The sequence below is a fragment of the Caloenas nicobarica genome, chromosome 5 (assembly GCF_036013445.1).
Source record: "Caloenas nicobarica isolate bCalNic1 chromosome 5, bCalNic1.hap1, whole genome shotgun sequence".
Lineage (NCBI taxonomy): Eukaryota > Metazoa > Chordata > Aves > Columbiformes > Columbidae > Caloenas > Caloenas nicobarica.
Window position 1 is genome coordinate 58,823,924 of NC_088249.1, and position 14,838 is coordinate 58,838,761.

At 43.4% G+C, this 14,838-nt stretch overlaps 1 protein-coding gene across 6 annotated transcripts in view; it reads left to right on the forward strand.

Annotated features, from left to right (window-relative positions):
- The window catches only part of TEAD1 (TEA domain transcription factor 1), a 163,292-nt gene that overhangs the window by 108,954 nt on the left and 39,500 nt on the right, over nucleotides 1-14,838 (forward strand). For 2 of the 6 annotated variants that reach the window (XM_065635383.1, XM_065635384.1), the window contains exons 4-6: nucleotides 7,498-7,562; nucleotides 10,353-10,415; nucleotides 10,504-10,566. In XM_065635383.1, coding sequence (XP_065491455.1) covers nucleotides 7,498-7,562; nucleotides 10,353-10,415; nucleotides 10,504-10,566 — 191 coding nt within the window. The remainder of the gene's footprint in view (nucleotides 1-7,497; nucleotides 7,563-10,352; nucleotides 10,416-10,503; nucleotides 10,567-14,838) is intronic. The other 4 variants (XM_065635386.1, XM_065635388.1, XM_065635385.1 and 1 more) reach the window with 2 other exon arrangements.

Below are 14,838 nucleotides of genomic sequence, written 5' to 3' on the forward strand. Positions count from 1 at the left end.
GAGTGTTTGCATTGGCTCACTTGGCAATTAAAAATGCGTAAGTGAAAGAATTGCCATGAACTTGCCCAAAGGGCTATAATAAATAACATCCTGCATAACTAGTACATAAAGTGTGCTCTATGGTTTTGAATGAAATGACTGTGTTTGTTTTTAGAGTTGTTGGTTGGGGTTTTTTTCAGAATCGTAACAGTTGGAATACAAATAGGTTTATGTTTCTGTAATTGTGGTAAACATATTTTTAAAATTGCTGTTTGATCAACTGTAAATATTACCAGTTCAGAGGTTAAATGCTGTTGTTGAAGTCATTCAGGGAAATCCAGCAGAAGTGTAAATATGGCAGAAAAAGCTAAACAATATGGCAAAGGAATATTTGCTGACTTAAGAGTGCAGGATCAACACCAATATTTTTCCAGTGATGCTAAACCTCTTGTAACTGCTAAATTGGATTTGTAGTTGAATGAAGTATCAGCTGCTGTTGGACAAGCCCATAAAGGCAGGACGGCTGGCCTTTTGTAGGCAGGGCTTAAAGGACGATTGATATGTTTTAGCACTTTTGGGATTATTGTGATTAGGAGGAAGCCATTCTGAATGATAGAGAAAAGGGTGTAAAAAACACAGTCCACAGCTGGTAAGCAGCATGTGTTTGCTATAAGGAGAGGTCACGACTAGTTGATCCTGCTGGTTCTGGCATTGATTGACAGTTGAGAAAACTTGATATTATGAAGCAGACCCTTCTTTTTTTTTTTTTTCTTAAAGAAATGATGATTCTGTTGTGTAAAACCAAAGTATTTTCAAAATCTGGAACACCCACCAGTTGCAAGCTAAAGATTCAGAGACATAGCTGCAAACTCGAAGTTGTTAAAATATCATCTAGAAATCAGTATTCAACCCATATCTGTAAGAACAGTAGATAGGAGTTACAGAATTAGCTCTGGTCTTTCTGTGTTTGCCTTTTTCATACGTGTTAGTCTTAACTAAAACCCTCTTTGTCGTATAGTAGAAAATTTATGCTAAGTATGTGGAAATTTCAAGTTTGCTGAATTTGTTAACTATTATGTATCTGGTATATCTAAGATATTTAGTGAGGAATACGTGTAAAAAATATTCTACCTTCCAGAAAACAGTTTTATCATTCTATTTCTATTAAACACCTGCCCCAGAAAACATGTAGGCTAGTTCATCTTATCTCCGCTACCCACTTGGAAATGTAGTGCCTTTTTTTTTTTTTTTTTTTGTGAGCAGCCATCCGAAAGCTCGCAAATGCACATTTAAATAGTTGGATCTCTGACTCTTTTTAGTGGGGCTGTACCTCTTTCAAAATTTGAGCTTAGCATACCACACAGGAAAGAACACAAGCTTGCCAACTCCCGCTGAGCGTTTTTTCAAGCCTGTGAAAAGAATGAATTATTCAGCAGTAAGCATGCTTACAGCTGGCCATTTGGGAGCTTTGATGTGCGAATCAGGCGGTTGCATGAATGCCCTTATTGTCATGTTATGTGTACACAGTGTGTGAATTATTGAAAATAGTGAGGCCTGAGCCTCATCTGGTAGAGATTACAGTGCAGGCATGCTGGGTGAAGGTCTGTAATTGAAAATCCCCAGATGCTGTTTATTTGGCCTGTGTCACGTGGCCCTTCTGCAGAAAGCTTGTCTGAACAAAATGCTGCCCGCCTGGGAAGCGCCGCCCAGCCCCCTCGCAAGCCCTCACAAAACCCAGTGTGCCGACGACTTAAACACCTGCCCGTAATATTTTTAAAAGCTTAAATTAGATTTGCCTATAACGTTTAAATAGAGGATGCCTTACTTAGGGGTTTAAACTGCTTAGCCAGTTGTTGACTTGCAGAGCTCTTTTATCTACAAGAGGCTTTTTGTTAGCCAATTTAGCTTTAAAGCGTCTTCGGAAAGCGGCACCCGCGAATTTTAGGCGAGCTCTCCCAAAGCCGGATATTCTGCCGGCAGAACGGAGCAGGAAAGCGCCCAGGGCCGAGTGCTGCGGCGGAGCGGCTCTTCATCTGCTGGCAGCGAGCCCGGCTGTCCAAGAGCCACATGGCCACCTTCTGATGGAGAAAGCGTTCCAGCCAGCCCGCTCCTGCTGACGATGTCCGTGTACGGACCCCTGCGACATCGGCTGGGATCTGGATCCATCTTGTGCTCAGCAGCGAGACAAAGGGCTCGGTGCCGCTCGCAGGGGCTGTCCCAGGACAGTGCCGGCCTGGGGTGCAGCGAGCTCATCGTCAGGCTCCTCATCAAGCAAAATTCCCCCTAGCTTGTCAAATTCGGCCCCTGGGACCATGTGCAGCACTCTGTGATCACCAGGTTGTCGTAGCAGCTTCGAGCGGAGTCAACCAGAAGTGGAGTTTACCAAAACCAGCTGAAAAGCTTTGCCACGGTGAAAATATGGCTGTGAACATGACTTTGGGGATAAAATGTTTGTGCAGGTCTGTCCCCAGACTTTGCGCTCAGGATGTGAAATACCTGTTTTGAGCCATAATCTCATAGAATTTTGAGAAGGTCGTAGTACGGCATTATCTAAAAAGAATAGGCTTTTCGACTTGGTCATTACTTGAATTATTTTGCTGAGTATGAAAACTTTTTAAAATTAGCTGCTCACCTCCGAATTGCTAACTGGCTTGATTTCCCACACTTGCTTATTTTTATCGCATTCGGATGGTGCATGTTACTGGGAGCTGTGAGGGCGTAGGTTTAATTTGTGTCATTAATGTTCTAAATAAAGACGGCCGGTGGCTCCGCGGGGAGGTGATGCACCGGCTCGCTGCCCCGCTGCTGGTGGGGACCAGGGTTGAGCAGCAATGCCTGTGGCCTGGACCTGTGGAAAGGGACCCGGCATGGCTGGGGACACGTCCACAGCTCACGCACATCATGGTAGAGCTGCCTGTGGTGGCCTGGAGGCTCCTATGCAGAGGTGGTGGTGCTGGTTTTGGCCCGCGAAGGGGTTGCTGGTTATGCCCTCCTCATCCATGGGGTGATTTTCATCTCTGGGGGCCTTGCCCACCCTCAGCACCAAGGGTTGCAACCGGGACCCTCATGGAGACCTTTGTGGGGGCTGATGCTTGGCTGCTTTAGGCTGGTTTTGGAATAGTGTTAGTGGGGGAGGGTTCCCTGCACAAGGGGCCTCTGTTAGAGCAACAACTGCCTCCCCGGGGGCGAGGCGGGCGGGAGCCTCCCCACTGTGCAGCTGCTGCGACTTATTTTGAACAAGAAGAGCAGAAATGTCAGTCCTTTGTGCTGCCTGTGAGGTGTCTGGGATCACTGCGCAGTCCCTTGTTGAGGGTGATGCTCCTCAGGGCTGGGGCAGTAGTTTGGGAAGGCGGAGGGAGGCCGTGTGGCGCTGGTTGGCGGGAGCAGGGCTGCCCTGAGGGCCTGGCCTTTCCCTCGGAGTGGCCACAGTGATGCTTTGGCACCCCACAAAGCCTCGCAGGTTTTCTAGCATCTGCACTGTTTTCTAGCTGAACCCCTTTTCATGCCGTGATTTAAAAGATCTTCTGTTGTATAAAATGCCTCTTCCTCAGCATCAGTCCAGGGAGAACTATAGTTTGCAATTACACTGATGGTACAGAAGGGCATGACAGATAAAGGCTGAATTTTAAAGGGGGGGGGGGAAAAGACAACCTGTATAAAATTTTTGTGGTGGTCCTCTCCTGATCTTTTCAAGATCCTCAGAAAAGATTCCTGTGCTATGAAGATGTTTTATCTGACCAGGCACCTCCCCACACTTCTCTTTGATACCTGAACCAAAACATTCAAAGCAGGAGACTGTCACAGGGGATGACAAGAAGAAGGAGATGAACATTTACAGTTCATAAACCTGACCTCTTCTACCAGGCAATTTCCCAGATATATATGACAGGGAGAGAGAGGGAGGGTGTGTATGGAAAGTATTTCCACAGCTGAGCTCTTCCTAGAGAAAAACAGATGTATTTATTAATGAGCATTTTTCACCCTAAGGTTTCTATTGGCCAGTTAAAGAAATTCCTTGAGCCTCCTTTTCTTTCAGACTCTTCTCATTCCTGAGAACAGGAAAGGGTGTTTCTAGGATTATTCAGCCTTCTTTTCTTTAAAATCCTCTCTAGACCTTAGTTGATTGGGAGATAAGATCTTTTCTGTTAGTATCTGTCCGGGTTGGTAAAGAAGAGCACCGGTGTTTGGTAGATAACATAAAGGCCGTAAACTTTTAGCTGGGAACGTCCATCTCATAGATGTCACACAGTGCGTATGTATGTATTTATGGCTTTTTGGTAAGTCATGTCTTTTTAGGTCACTGTGGATGGGCAGAAGATATTCAGTGAGCCTCAGCAGGCTACAGCATCTCCTGCTTTGGCCAAACATGATGCATCTTTCTTTACTGTGTTGAAAACATGGCTTTAAGGAAAATATCACGCTGTTGCTGCAGCCACTTTACATGGTTTCTTGTAGAGTTCCTCCTCCCTGTAATTTAAGTCAAATTATTCTACCCTGTTGACTCTTCTTGAGCTAGGCTCCAGCTAGACTTCACCTTAAGGGGAAGCGATCACTTTGCAAAACCACAGTCTTGTTAGTCATACCCCTGCCGGGCTAGATAACGGCTGAAGAAACCCCCTCTTGATGCAAGTCAAAGCACTTCATGGATGGACTGGGGCTCGACTGGAAGCAGCACTTGACTGGTATTTTGAATAATACGACCTAGACTTTCAGTGCTTGGTGTTTTTTATAAAGCTGCTTTTCCTGTCAAGTGGCTGCCTGGGAATCTGAGCTTTCCTTTAAAAATAGTTTTTTAGCTTTCTTAACGGGGAAGAAAACCGTGAAACCATGAGAAGGTTTAACTCTTCCTTCCTCAGCCACAGCTGAGGGCCGCACAGCGCTGCCTTAATGGGCAAGGGATGGCTGGAGTGAGTGACCGTGTATTGGAGACATCTTCAACGCAGACTGAGGGACAAGAGGTGGTAACGCATCCTTTAGATCACCTTATGGAGTCATTGACCTTGCAGAGTCACCAGCTGCTGCTAAGGACAACCTGACAACCCTCGTTGTACCAAGAAACTAGTCTGGATGCTTAATGTATGCACATACTTAAAAGATACTCAAAGAAGGTACTTTCAGGGGGGACGAGTGGATATAACATTCCTCAATTAAATAAAAATATACATTTAGAAATAGTAAAGTGTTCATACCACCTACCACACCAGTGATTGCAGGAATATGGTGATCTCTGAATCTCACCAGATCGCAGGGGGCTGCTGTTACAGGCTACCACCCCTTCAGACTCCCCCTCGGCAGGTGGCGAAATGCATTTTCCTTGTTTTCTTTTAATTCTTGTGCACCTGTTTACTGTCTACTAGCCTAGTACTCATTAAAGGGATACCGCAGAGGCATAAAAAGTACCGAGCAAGAAGGTTTTGGAAAACTCTTGTCCAGAGCACATTTAGTATTATGTGCTATTGTTGTATACATTTTTCTCTCCCTTCTCGTCGCGGTGGCCTCAGGCTCTCAACCTCTCTGATGCTTCCTTTTCCCAAACTGTATGATATTTTTCCACTGTAGAACTTTTCCACCTAATATTAATGAAGAGTAGAGCAGCTCCATTCTGCCCATGTCCAACACCTGCAAGTGAATTTGCAGTCCTGTCACTGTGAGGTAGCTGCTGTTACAGCATGAGGACATAGCAGGACAGCCACCACTATGAAAACTCATTCTCCATATTTGAAGTGAACTGTTTGGATCATGAGAAAGAACACAAGAATAGAGAGATCCAGAGATTGAGCATTCCCTGGATTCACCCCATGAACACAAAGGCTCTTGTTCACTGGAAATGGCAAGTACCTTGTGGGCACGATGCTGAAGAACTGCTGTCCTGCCAAAAGACAAGGTCTTTGCATGAAATTAGGTAACTAGCTGCTCTTTTTGCATACAGAAATCCCTCATTTGTGTTCAGAAATGTTGCTTGCTCGTGTAGCTGTTTGCTCATGCAAAATTTACCTCTTGAAGTTTGTCCTGAAGAGACCTGCTGAAGAGTTATTATACAAATCCCACATTGCCTCTACAGTGGTGCATTGCAGGAAACCTGGCCCCCAGTCCAGACCAAAACAAAAAGGGAACTGGAGAAAACAAAGCTCTACTCTGAAGCATGTTGATATTTCATATTGTAGTACCCATTCACCAAACCATGGAAGAGAGGGGAGCTGTGAGACAAAGGCTGTAAAATAAGGCTCAGGTCGGAAGACAATGAAAAAGGAAAATGAAGGTATAGTTTGATGAATCGTTTTCAGTCTTCCAGTCAACCAAATGCCCTTTGACATAGGCATGCTGCTTCAAAACTTCTCCGTCTCTCCTCTGCAACATTGAACTGAAAGAGCTTGACTCCCCAGCTGATATAATATCTTTCCGCACTCTCCATTTATGCACTCGTCAACTTTAAAATAAGTTGGTGGATTACAACTTATTTTCTTAACTTCCCCATTTGCAGCTTGCTGCTAAATCCGTTTTCTCATTTTCTGCACGCAGTCTGCTTATCCCCTGTGCTGAATGCAAATAACTCCATAACTTAGGACTTGTTGAACAAGTATATTTAAGTTATTACAACTCATGGAGAAATAACATAATATGCAGTGAAAATAAACAGGGCACCACATAAAACTCTGTTATCTTCCATGTCAGCAATATTTCGGAAGGAAATTATTTGGAAAGAAAATGTTAGTTTGTATTAGGTAGCATAAAATGTGACTGAAGAAGAGTCAAATAGCCGTTTTAGAAACTGGGAAACACTATACATTTCCAAGAGAAACAGAGCTCTAAATAACAAACCACTGTGTTGATCGACCCCACTGCAGCAGGAATTTAGTCACCACAGGGTGACGGCTCTTGTGCGTCGAGTTAAGGGTGTGATTGATAACCTGCTGAACTGGGACAGTGGTTTCGGTCAGTGGAGCAGGCAGAGCGCTTCTTGGCAGGAAGGACAGATTTTGCCATCTTTCTCATAGAATTAAAACTTGGAGGAAAGCTGATGTGAAACTGTAAAATCTGGGTGATTGGCTCTTGGGCTCGGGTGACACACTGCCCTCTTGAGAGCAGCTGCTCCTTACGGCAGGGTCCCGGTGCTTTGGGGGAGCAAACGCCACCCAGCACAGTTGGAAGCAAAACCAGAGGAGCCCAGACCTTGTGTCAACCCCCAGCACAGGGATTTTTCCAACAAGACATCATGGCAATCACCACTGGCCATGGAGGTGCTTCTCTGCCTGCAAACAGCTGCAGGACTTCAGTGGGAAAACCCTGAACCCACAGCCCTCTGTGGTGTGGCGCATGCAATGTCTGTTGAGGAGAGGGAAGAGAAATACTGATGAAAAATGAGAAATACTGATAAATAGTTCGCAAAGGAAAAGCAGACTAGATGTAAGAAAACATAGCCTCATACGCATGGAACTCATACGTTTAAATGTGGTATTTTGATGGTGTTTGTGGATATGATGTTCTTGTCCTTCATAATGAATTTTTTCTTTGTTTCAGGTAGGAATGAATTGATAGCCAGATACATCAAACTTAGAACAGGGAAGACACGGACCAGGAAGCAGGTAAAATAACCCAGTGGGGAAGTATGCATGTCAGTGAATGACAAAACATGGCATTTTTGGCTGCAGTGGCTGTCTGTGCTTCAGCTCTGATGAGATGATGTATTGACTTCACTGTTCAGATTAAATACATGCTGTTCAGAAAATATTTAAAACTCCTTTTTTTATGTTGTGCATCATTTCAGTGTCGGTTTGAGGATGCATTTTTTTATTAAGCTATGTGTACATGAAGCTACTATTCCCTGTAGTTGGGGAAAAAAAATATCAAAAGTTGAAGCAGAAGCATAAAGTATTGTGCCTTATTCCTCTATGAGGATGATTACAGAATATAATGATTATTTTGAGATGGTGAATAATGGAACTTCTAAAAGTCCAGCCAATCCACCTATATAATAGAGATTACAATCCTTGAATATGAGAGGTAAATAAATAAAAGCTATCCAGCAGGGCTGATCCTAATCATGCGCTCAGGTCATGGGCAGTACTTGCTACAGTATGAAAAAATAATAAAATTCCCTTAAGAGCCTTCAGGCTCCTGGTCTGTGACCACAGTAAGATTTCATTCGTCAAAGAGTCACAATAAACCTCTAGCCAGTCTTGAGTCTTTTTGAGATGATTATCATATAACTTTTAACTTATATGACTAAATCCTTTAATTTATAATATCCACAGTGATCAGCAGCCTCTCAGAAGGCACACACTCTGTGTAGTTTATGTGGTGGTTACTAAACCTTTGCACTGTTTCAAAATGCTTCGCAAATCAGAGAGTCCCCTCACTTTCTCTAACATCAAGCGCGAGGTTCCCCCTCTCCCCGTCCAGGTGCGTGGCGAAGGGGAAGGCAGAGGCTCGTACGCTTGCATGCTACACATGTTGTATGATGCAGGGAAAGGTGATGCTGAGCCAGCACACACAAAGGTGGCCTGCTGCCAGCGCTCGGATTTAAAGCACTTTGGACTGGGTGATGTTTTGCTCTGAGTGGTGTCCTTTGTCAGGAAGAAAACATATGTACGAAGGATGAAAAAAGACGTGAGAAAGGAGGGTAACTGCAGCACATGGAGAATGAACAAACGAAAGATTGGCAAAGAAATCTTAGGGAAAAAAAAAAAATTACAAGGTCTTAAGTTTTTCCCTGCTATGCCCATGCTGGCTCCAGTAATTGGGGGTTATGCTGGGATCTTAAAGTCACATCTGAGTCGAAATGCAGAACTTGGGGCTAGGTCCCTGGTCAGTGTCCGCTGGTAGAGCTGCGTTGAAACCAAGAGAGCTGTTGTGGCTCACACGTGGCGATGTTCTGCCTCTCTACTTGTACATCCCTCTATAGCGATTCATGAATCACTTTACACTGAGTGCCTGGAAAAGTTCGATGGTCGTTACTTTTGAGTTTCCACTGAGCAATTAAACGTTATGATTGTGCTTCTTGTATAACCTTTAACACCACTAATATCCCACTGAAAGCAAAACAAATGAACATGTGTGAAAACTTGGTCTACGTGTTTGACTACAAAATTGCTTAGTAAGCAGTAGTCTAACTCTGAATTACTGCAAACTGATTCCTGAGCTGCTTCCTGAAGAAGTCTCTGAAGGTGGCCTCCAGGGGCTATGCTCATTTATGCATTACTGTTTGCTTCTCTACTAAAAATACAGGCTTTTTGGTACTATTGTTGTGGAATAGTCTTATAGAGGAAGGAAATAAAGTTTTGTTTCTCCTTTTCTTTTGCTTTGTTGTTTCCCAGACAGGAATTGTAACTAATTTAGGAAAAATGTACAACACTTGATATGGTATGCCCCGGGTCAAATAAGAATAAGAGATTTCTCTTTAGCAGTTTTTACCATCACTGCAGGTTTTAAACCTTCACGCAGAGGGCTGTAGGGTGCTGAGTGCTAACGAGTGATGCTGGGCAGCATTGTTAAACCCTTATCATCAATAGCATGGATTTCAGTATGTGCCTGAGTAAACAGGAATGTGAATCTGGACCCAGACCCTTCACTGCACAGGCAACAACTTCTGACCAATAACTGGTCTAGTGCAGGACGGGGTTTATACAAATTTCTTACCAAAATGATGGGCCAAACCTGGACATCACTCAAGCTGTTGTCAAGTTACTGGTCTCCACTTACATGAGTGTTTTGTGGGTAGAGTTAATGCTGAGATTACCGAGGAAGCCAGCACAGGTTCAGGGACCTGTGTCGTGCCAGGGTTTTATCATTTGTTCCAGAATTTAGAGCATTTCAGTGGAGTGAAAGCACAGCCTGAGGCTCCTCATTGGAGCTGCAGAACACAATAAATAATGGATAAAACTCCTCGGTGCCAAGTTATGTCTCGAGCCTAGTGGCAAATGGTCAGAGTGGGCATCTGCATCCCTGGCAGATGGGGCAGAAATCCTGTCGGCTCTCCGTGCGAGAGTGCAGGGACTGCCCACGGATGGGATCTGTACCAAAGCACATGGGCTGCGTCCAACTGCGAACTGTGTCTTCTGTCTTGTAGCTGAATGCACAACCTGGTGGGTTACACTTTTTTTTTTCTTTTTTTTTCTTTTTTTTTTTTTCCTTAATCAAGTTGCAGCAGTGATGACCTGTATTGTTAAGCCTCGGTTCTAAGAGCTTGGTATCTGGCTGGGAATGTGGTATCTTTAACAGCAGAGCTTACTGAAGGTGCAAATAACTTCCTCCCCTCAGAAAAGTTTTTGGTTTTTCTTTTTAAGAAAAAAATAGACATTTTAAATTTGATTTGCCTTTTGTTTTTCTTTTGTTTGTTGTTTTTTTTTTTTCCCCTATAAACCTGAACAATGTAGGTGTCTAGTCACATACAGGTCTTAGCAAGAAAGAAAGTTCGAGAAATTCAAGCCGCCATTAAGGTACGTTTGGCTTGCCCAGTTGTAGGGGGCTTTTCATCTCCATGGTTACAGGCTTTTCCTTTGTTTCCTCCCTTCCCCTACCCTGCAGGTGTCTAGTCACATTCAGGTTCTTGCCAGAAGGAAATCTCGTGATTTTCATTCCAAGCTGAAGGTATGCGCTTTTCTGCTTTTGGGCTTGTGGTTGCTATGCCTGTCCCTTCCTCCTCCCCGCGGTGATGGGCGAGCGCCTGGTGCTGCCGTGCCTGTAACCTCCTTTTCCTGCATGTGGTAGCTGTCTGCGTCTCTTTGTGTTTAATCTCCGGTTTCTGCACTAGCATCCACATTAAAAACGTTGTTTTAACACTGTCCAAACGCCAAGTGAACTACTCTTTGTAACAGCTCAGCACCTAAACCTGATTTTTAACCTGTTAGTCTATTTTTTTTTCCTAACAGTTAATTGCTAGGAGTGTATTTAAATACACTGGGTTTTTATGCAGTTGTGTAGACACGTTTTCTTTTTTATTTTTCTTTTTCAAGAAGGGTAATTGGGGTAATTGTTTTCCATTCCCAATTGTTTTTCGTCTGTGCTTTTGAAATGCTATCAAGAATACTTAAAATAGATTGTTTATTCCAAGTGCCAGCGAGCACAGCTTATCAAGATTGCTCTAACCATAAGGTGTTTCTAGAGTACAATCTAGTATCACCTCAAGTTACGTACTATTTACAAAATTCCCTGAAATTTTATTTTTTAAAGTAAAATATTGACATTTAATCTTTGGAGAGCCTCAGTCAGAGTCCTGTTCAGGGAATATTAAGTATGTTTTCTTAATCTGACGTGACAAATTGTACATGTCCCCGTTTTCCCTGGCTTCCATAAAATATATTCTAAGGCTAAAAAGAAACTCTTGGAAATGTTTAATAGGGGTTTCTTGGATGGCTTGTTTTTTCAAGTTTTCCAGCAGATATCTTGGGACCCTTTTGGTTTGTTTTCACATTACTTAAAACTGGAAGAGGGGGTTTTCCAGTTTTTGCTGTTGATTTTTTTTTTCTTTTTAATAAAAAGCAAAGGAACTTGTAAATCTTTTACTTCCCTCCTTTTTTTTTTTTCATTTTTAAATTTTTTTTTCCCCCCATATGAGAACAAATCACGTTTTTGTTCCAGCTGAAAAGCAAAACGTTTCCGAAAGTAATTTCACAATACTAAGCGGTGAGCGCTGCGGATGCTTACCACAATTCTGGATCTGCAGCATATAAATAACAGCCTGGCTTTGTAACAGGCCCCCTTGACAGAGCACTGGGTTTTTGGTCCGCAGTGGGCAGCATGCTGGCAAGCTTGTCTGGCTGTTGGTGGCTGGCTTTTTAGCTGCACTGGCTGAGCAGTTGGGGTTCGTGAAGAACAACTAAGACAACTTAAACATACTGCTTTTTAACCCAGGGTGCAATAATGCAGAGATATGTAGCATTTTAAGCTTAAATTGTCGATCCTTGATGCCTAAAATTAAGTAGATAAATAGGTGGCCTTACTCTCAGAGGTGCTGAGCACCAGCAGCTCTCATGGAGTTTTACAGGACTGGTGAGCGCTCAGGGCTACAAAAATCAGGAAGCCCACTTAGATACAAAATATAGGCCTAGAAGCCTAACAAAAACATTGGATTTACTCTTCTAAAATTTTTCCTTTTCTGAATGTCCCAAATAGCTTAAAAAATGAAAACACTTATAAAGAAAAAAATATTTTAAAGTACTGCACCTGCTATCTGATTTTTATCAACACTTTCCACGGACGAAAGAAGCTAGATAAACCCTAATAATATCTGAGATGTCTAGCCTAGATGCCATTTGCAGTAAACAGAGATCCAGAGGGATTTTTCATGTTAAGGAGCCACCTGAAGAAGGCAAGATCCGTTAGGGCAGCAAAATATTTCATAAGGGCTTCAGACCTTGCTGCCCCTTCCCACTTGTCAGTGGGTTGCTGCTTCCCCAGGGCTGAGTTAGAAAGCGGGGGAGCCGCTGTTTTGGTGAAAGGAATCAATTGCTTCGGGAAGAGTCTCCCACCTCCACGCCCCGATGCTCTGCAGAGACATTTGCTTTGACTCTCTGTGACGACATGGTGAGGACAGAGTATGCGCTCCCCACATGGAAATGACGAAACTTTGATGCAAGAAGGTGCCGTGAGGGAGCTGCCTTTATGAGAAAGAGCCTTCGCTGTTTCTGCTGGGGAGCTGCCGTTACTCCCTAGGAGTGGGAGAAGCTGCTGGTTTTGGACTTGAGAAGGAACCTTTCTGCTCCAGACATCTTGTTAGTGTTACTGACTGTTTTCTTATTCCTCTATTGAACCATCTGTATGGTCCAGCATCCTTTGAAAACTGCCTGAGAAGGATATCACTGATGTGAAAGTAAGACAAAGTGAATACACTTTGACATCGATGAGTGCCTGTTGTTTCAGTGGTGGCCATTTGGGCAGCAGTCTGGACTGCCCCATCAACCTCCCCAGGAAGATGATGGGCTCTCCTTCTCCTGGAGTGGGTGCTGCCCACCTTTACTGGTGAAGCAGTGACCAAGAAGAAGATAGCCCAGGGAAGCACTGCTTCTGACCTGGGCCAATCTCACCCTTTTAACAATGAGCTGGCGCTTGCAATTACTCTGCAAAACCTGTGATCGGTGGCATCCAGGGAAGCAGTTACTACCTTAAAAAAACCCACATGCATCTGATGTCAGGTTTCCTACCTACAGCATGAGAGGCAAGCTCTCTGTGGATTAATACAGAGATCTGTCATGCCAGTCCGTAGGTACATGTTCAGTCAGCTCCAAGCTGAGGCCATCTCTATCTCTTGTGTTTCTTCCTCTTGCCACCACAAGCCCCTCTGTGCATCTTCCCCTCGACTCTGCCCTGGTGAGGCTGCATCTGGAGTACTGCGTCCAGTTCTGGGCTCCCCAGGTTAAGAAGGACAAGGAACTACTGGAGGGAGTCCAGCGGTGGGCTATGAAGATGACGAGAGGCCTAAAGCATCTGCTCTGGTGAACCTGCTTTGGCAGGCGGGTTGGACTAGATGATCTCCAGAGGTCCCTTCCAACCCCAACCATTCTCTGATTCTTATTGATCTTTCGGGATGTGGCCCATCTATCCCGTTGACCTCAGTTCCTGTTCTCTTATTTTGACAAATAATATAACAAATAACTCTTGTTCCCCAAGTACAACTCTTGTTCCCCAAGTACCTGCTGAATTTATTTTATACCAAGAGATCTTTTGTCTTGCCTTGGTCTGAATCCTGCTCGTGGTGAGGAGAGGACTTGCGCAAATCTTCCCGTGTTAATCTCCTGCAAAATCCAAATGAATGGAAGGCTTTCAGAGTTATCTGCACCTATGGCATTGGATAGAGTATACTGAAGCTTACCTAATAGACTGAAATCTCACCAGTGTGCCATAAAGTCTGCGTGACCCAGCAAAGTCCCTTTTCTTTGATGATAAATGCCTACAGTCGCTCTGGATGGATGGATCCTTAGCCTGCAGGAAAGAGAAGTTTTGCCTGTAAATGCTATCACTGCATTTCAAGATGGAACACCAGCAAAGAATGTGCCCTTCCAGGGATGTTGTACATTTTAATTCTTTTTACAGCAGGAAAATACTCCTATTTTTCAGATTTTAATCTTAATTTTCTGAGATTACTACAATCTTCCTGAAGTTAGAGAAACTCCGTTTCATGAAAACGGAAAGGGAGGCTGAGATAAAGCTGTTCCTGGAGACAGATCTGAAAGGTGGCTCCTCTTCGTGACATTTCCTCTCGTGCAGAGACTGGAGGAGAAAAAGCAGAATTTTTACACTCTAGTGTTGTATTTCCCTGTCAAATACACCAGTCCATAGTGTTAGGTTGCAGCATTTCCCACCTTTGCACTGACAGGGAGCCAAAGTCACCTCTGTCCATTCAGGAGAAAAGATGGATTGGAAGTTGTGAATAAATAGAGAGTAAAGGTCTTCACAGCAGGATATACATCTATCTTAGACTTTCATTTCAGATATTTTTTCACAGTGCAAGATTAATTAGACAAAGACAAAAAAAACATTAAAATGCCTACAGTTCACATGTATTACATGTTTTAAAATCCATTATTCTACATTCTACATTGAGGGATAAAAAGAAATATTGTTGTCAATTATAAAATGCTAAAGATAGCTCTATACTTTTAAAATGAACAATGATAAAAGCCTTGAAAAATTCCCTTTGATGTGAATGGAGTCTTCAGCATTTTGAAATACAATAAGATGTATTAATTGCTACTCATTAGGCAGCAAGTTGGGACAGCTTTGAATGCGCATTCTCTTCTTGGCATTAGCTATTGCCTGGCTGAAATAGCCAGCTTTTGTATTTACTCCTGTCTTCTCTAATAATAAGCAAATTGGAGATCAGGGCTAGAAACACTGAAGTGCTCTCTATCTTTTGTCCAGAAC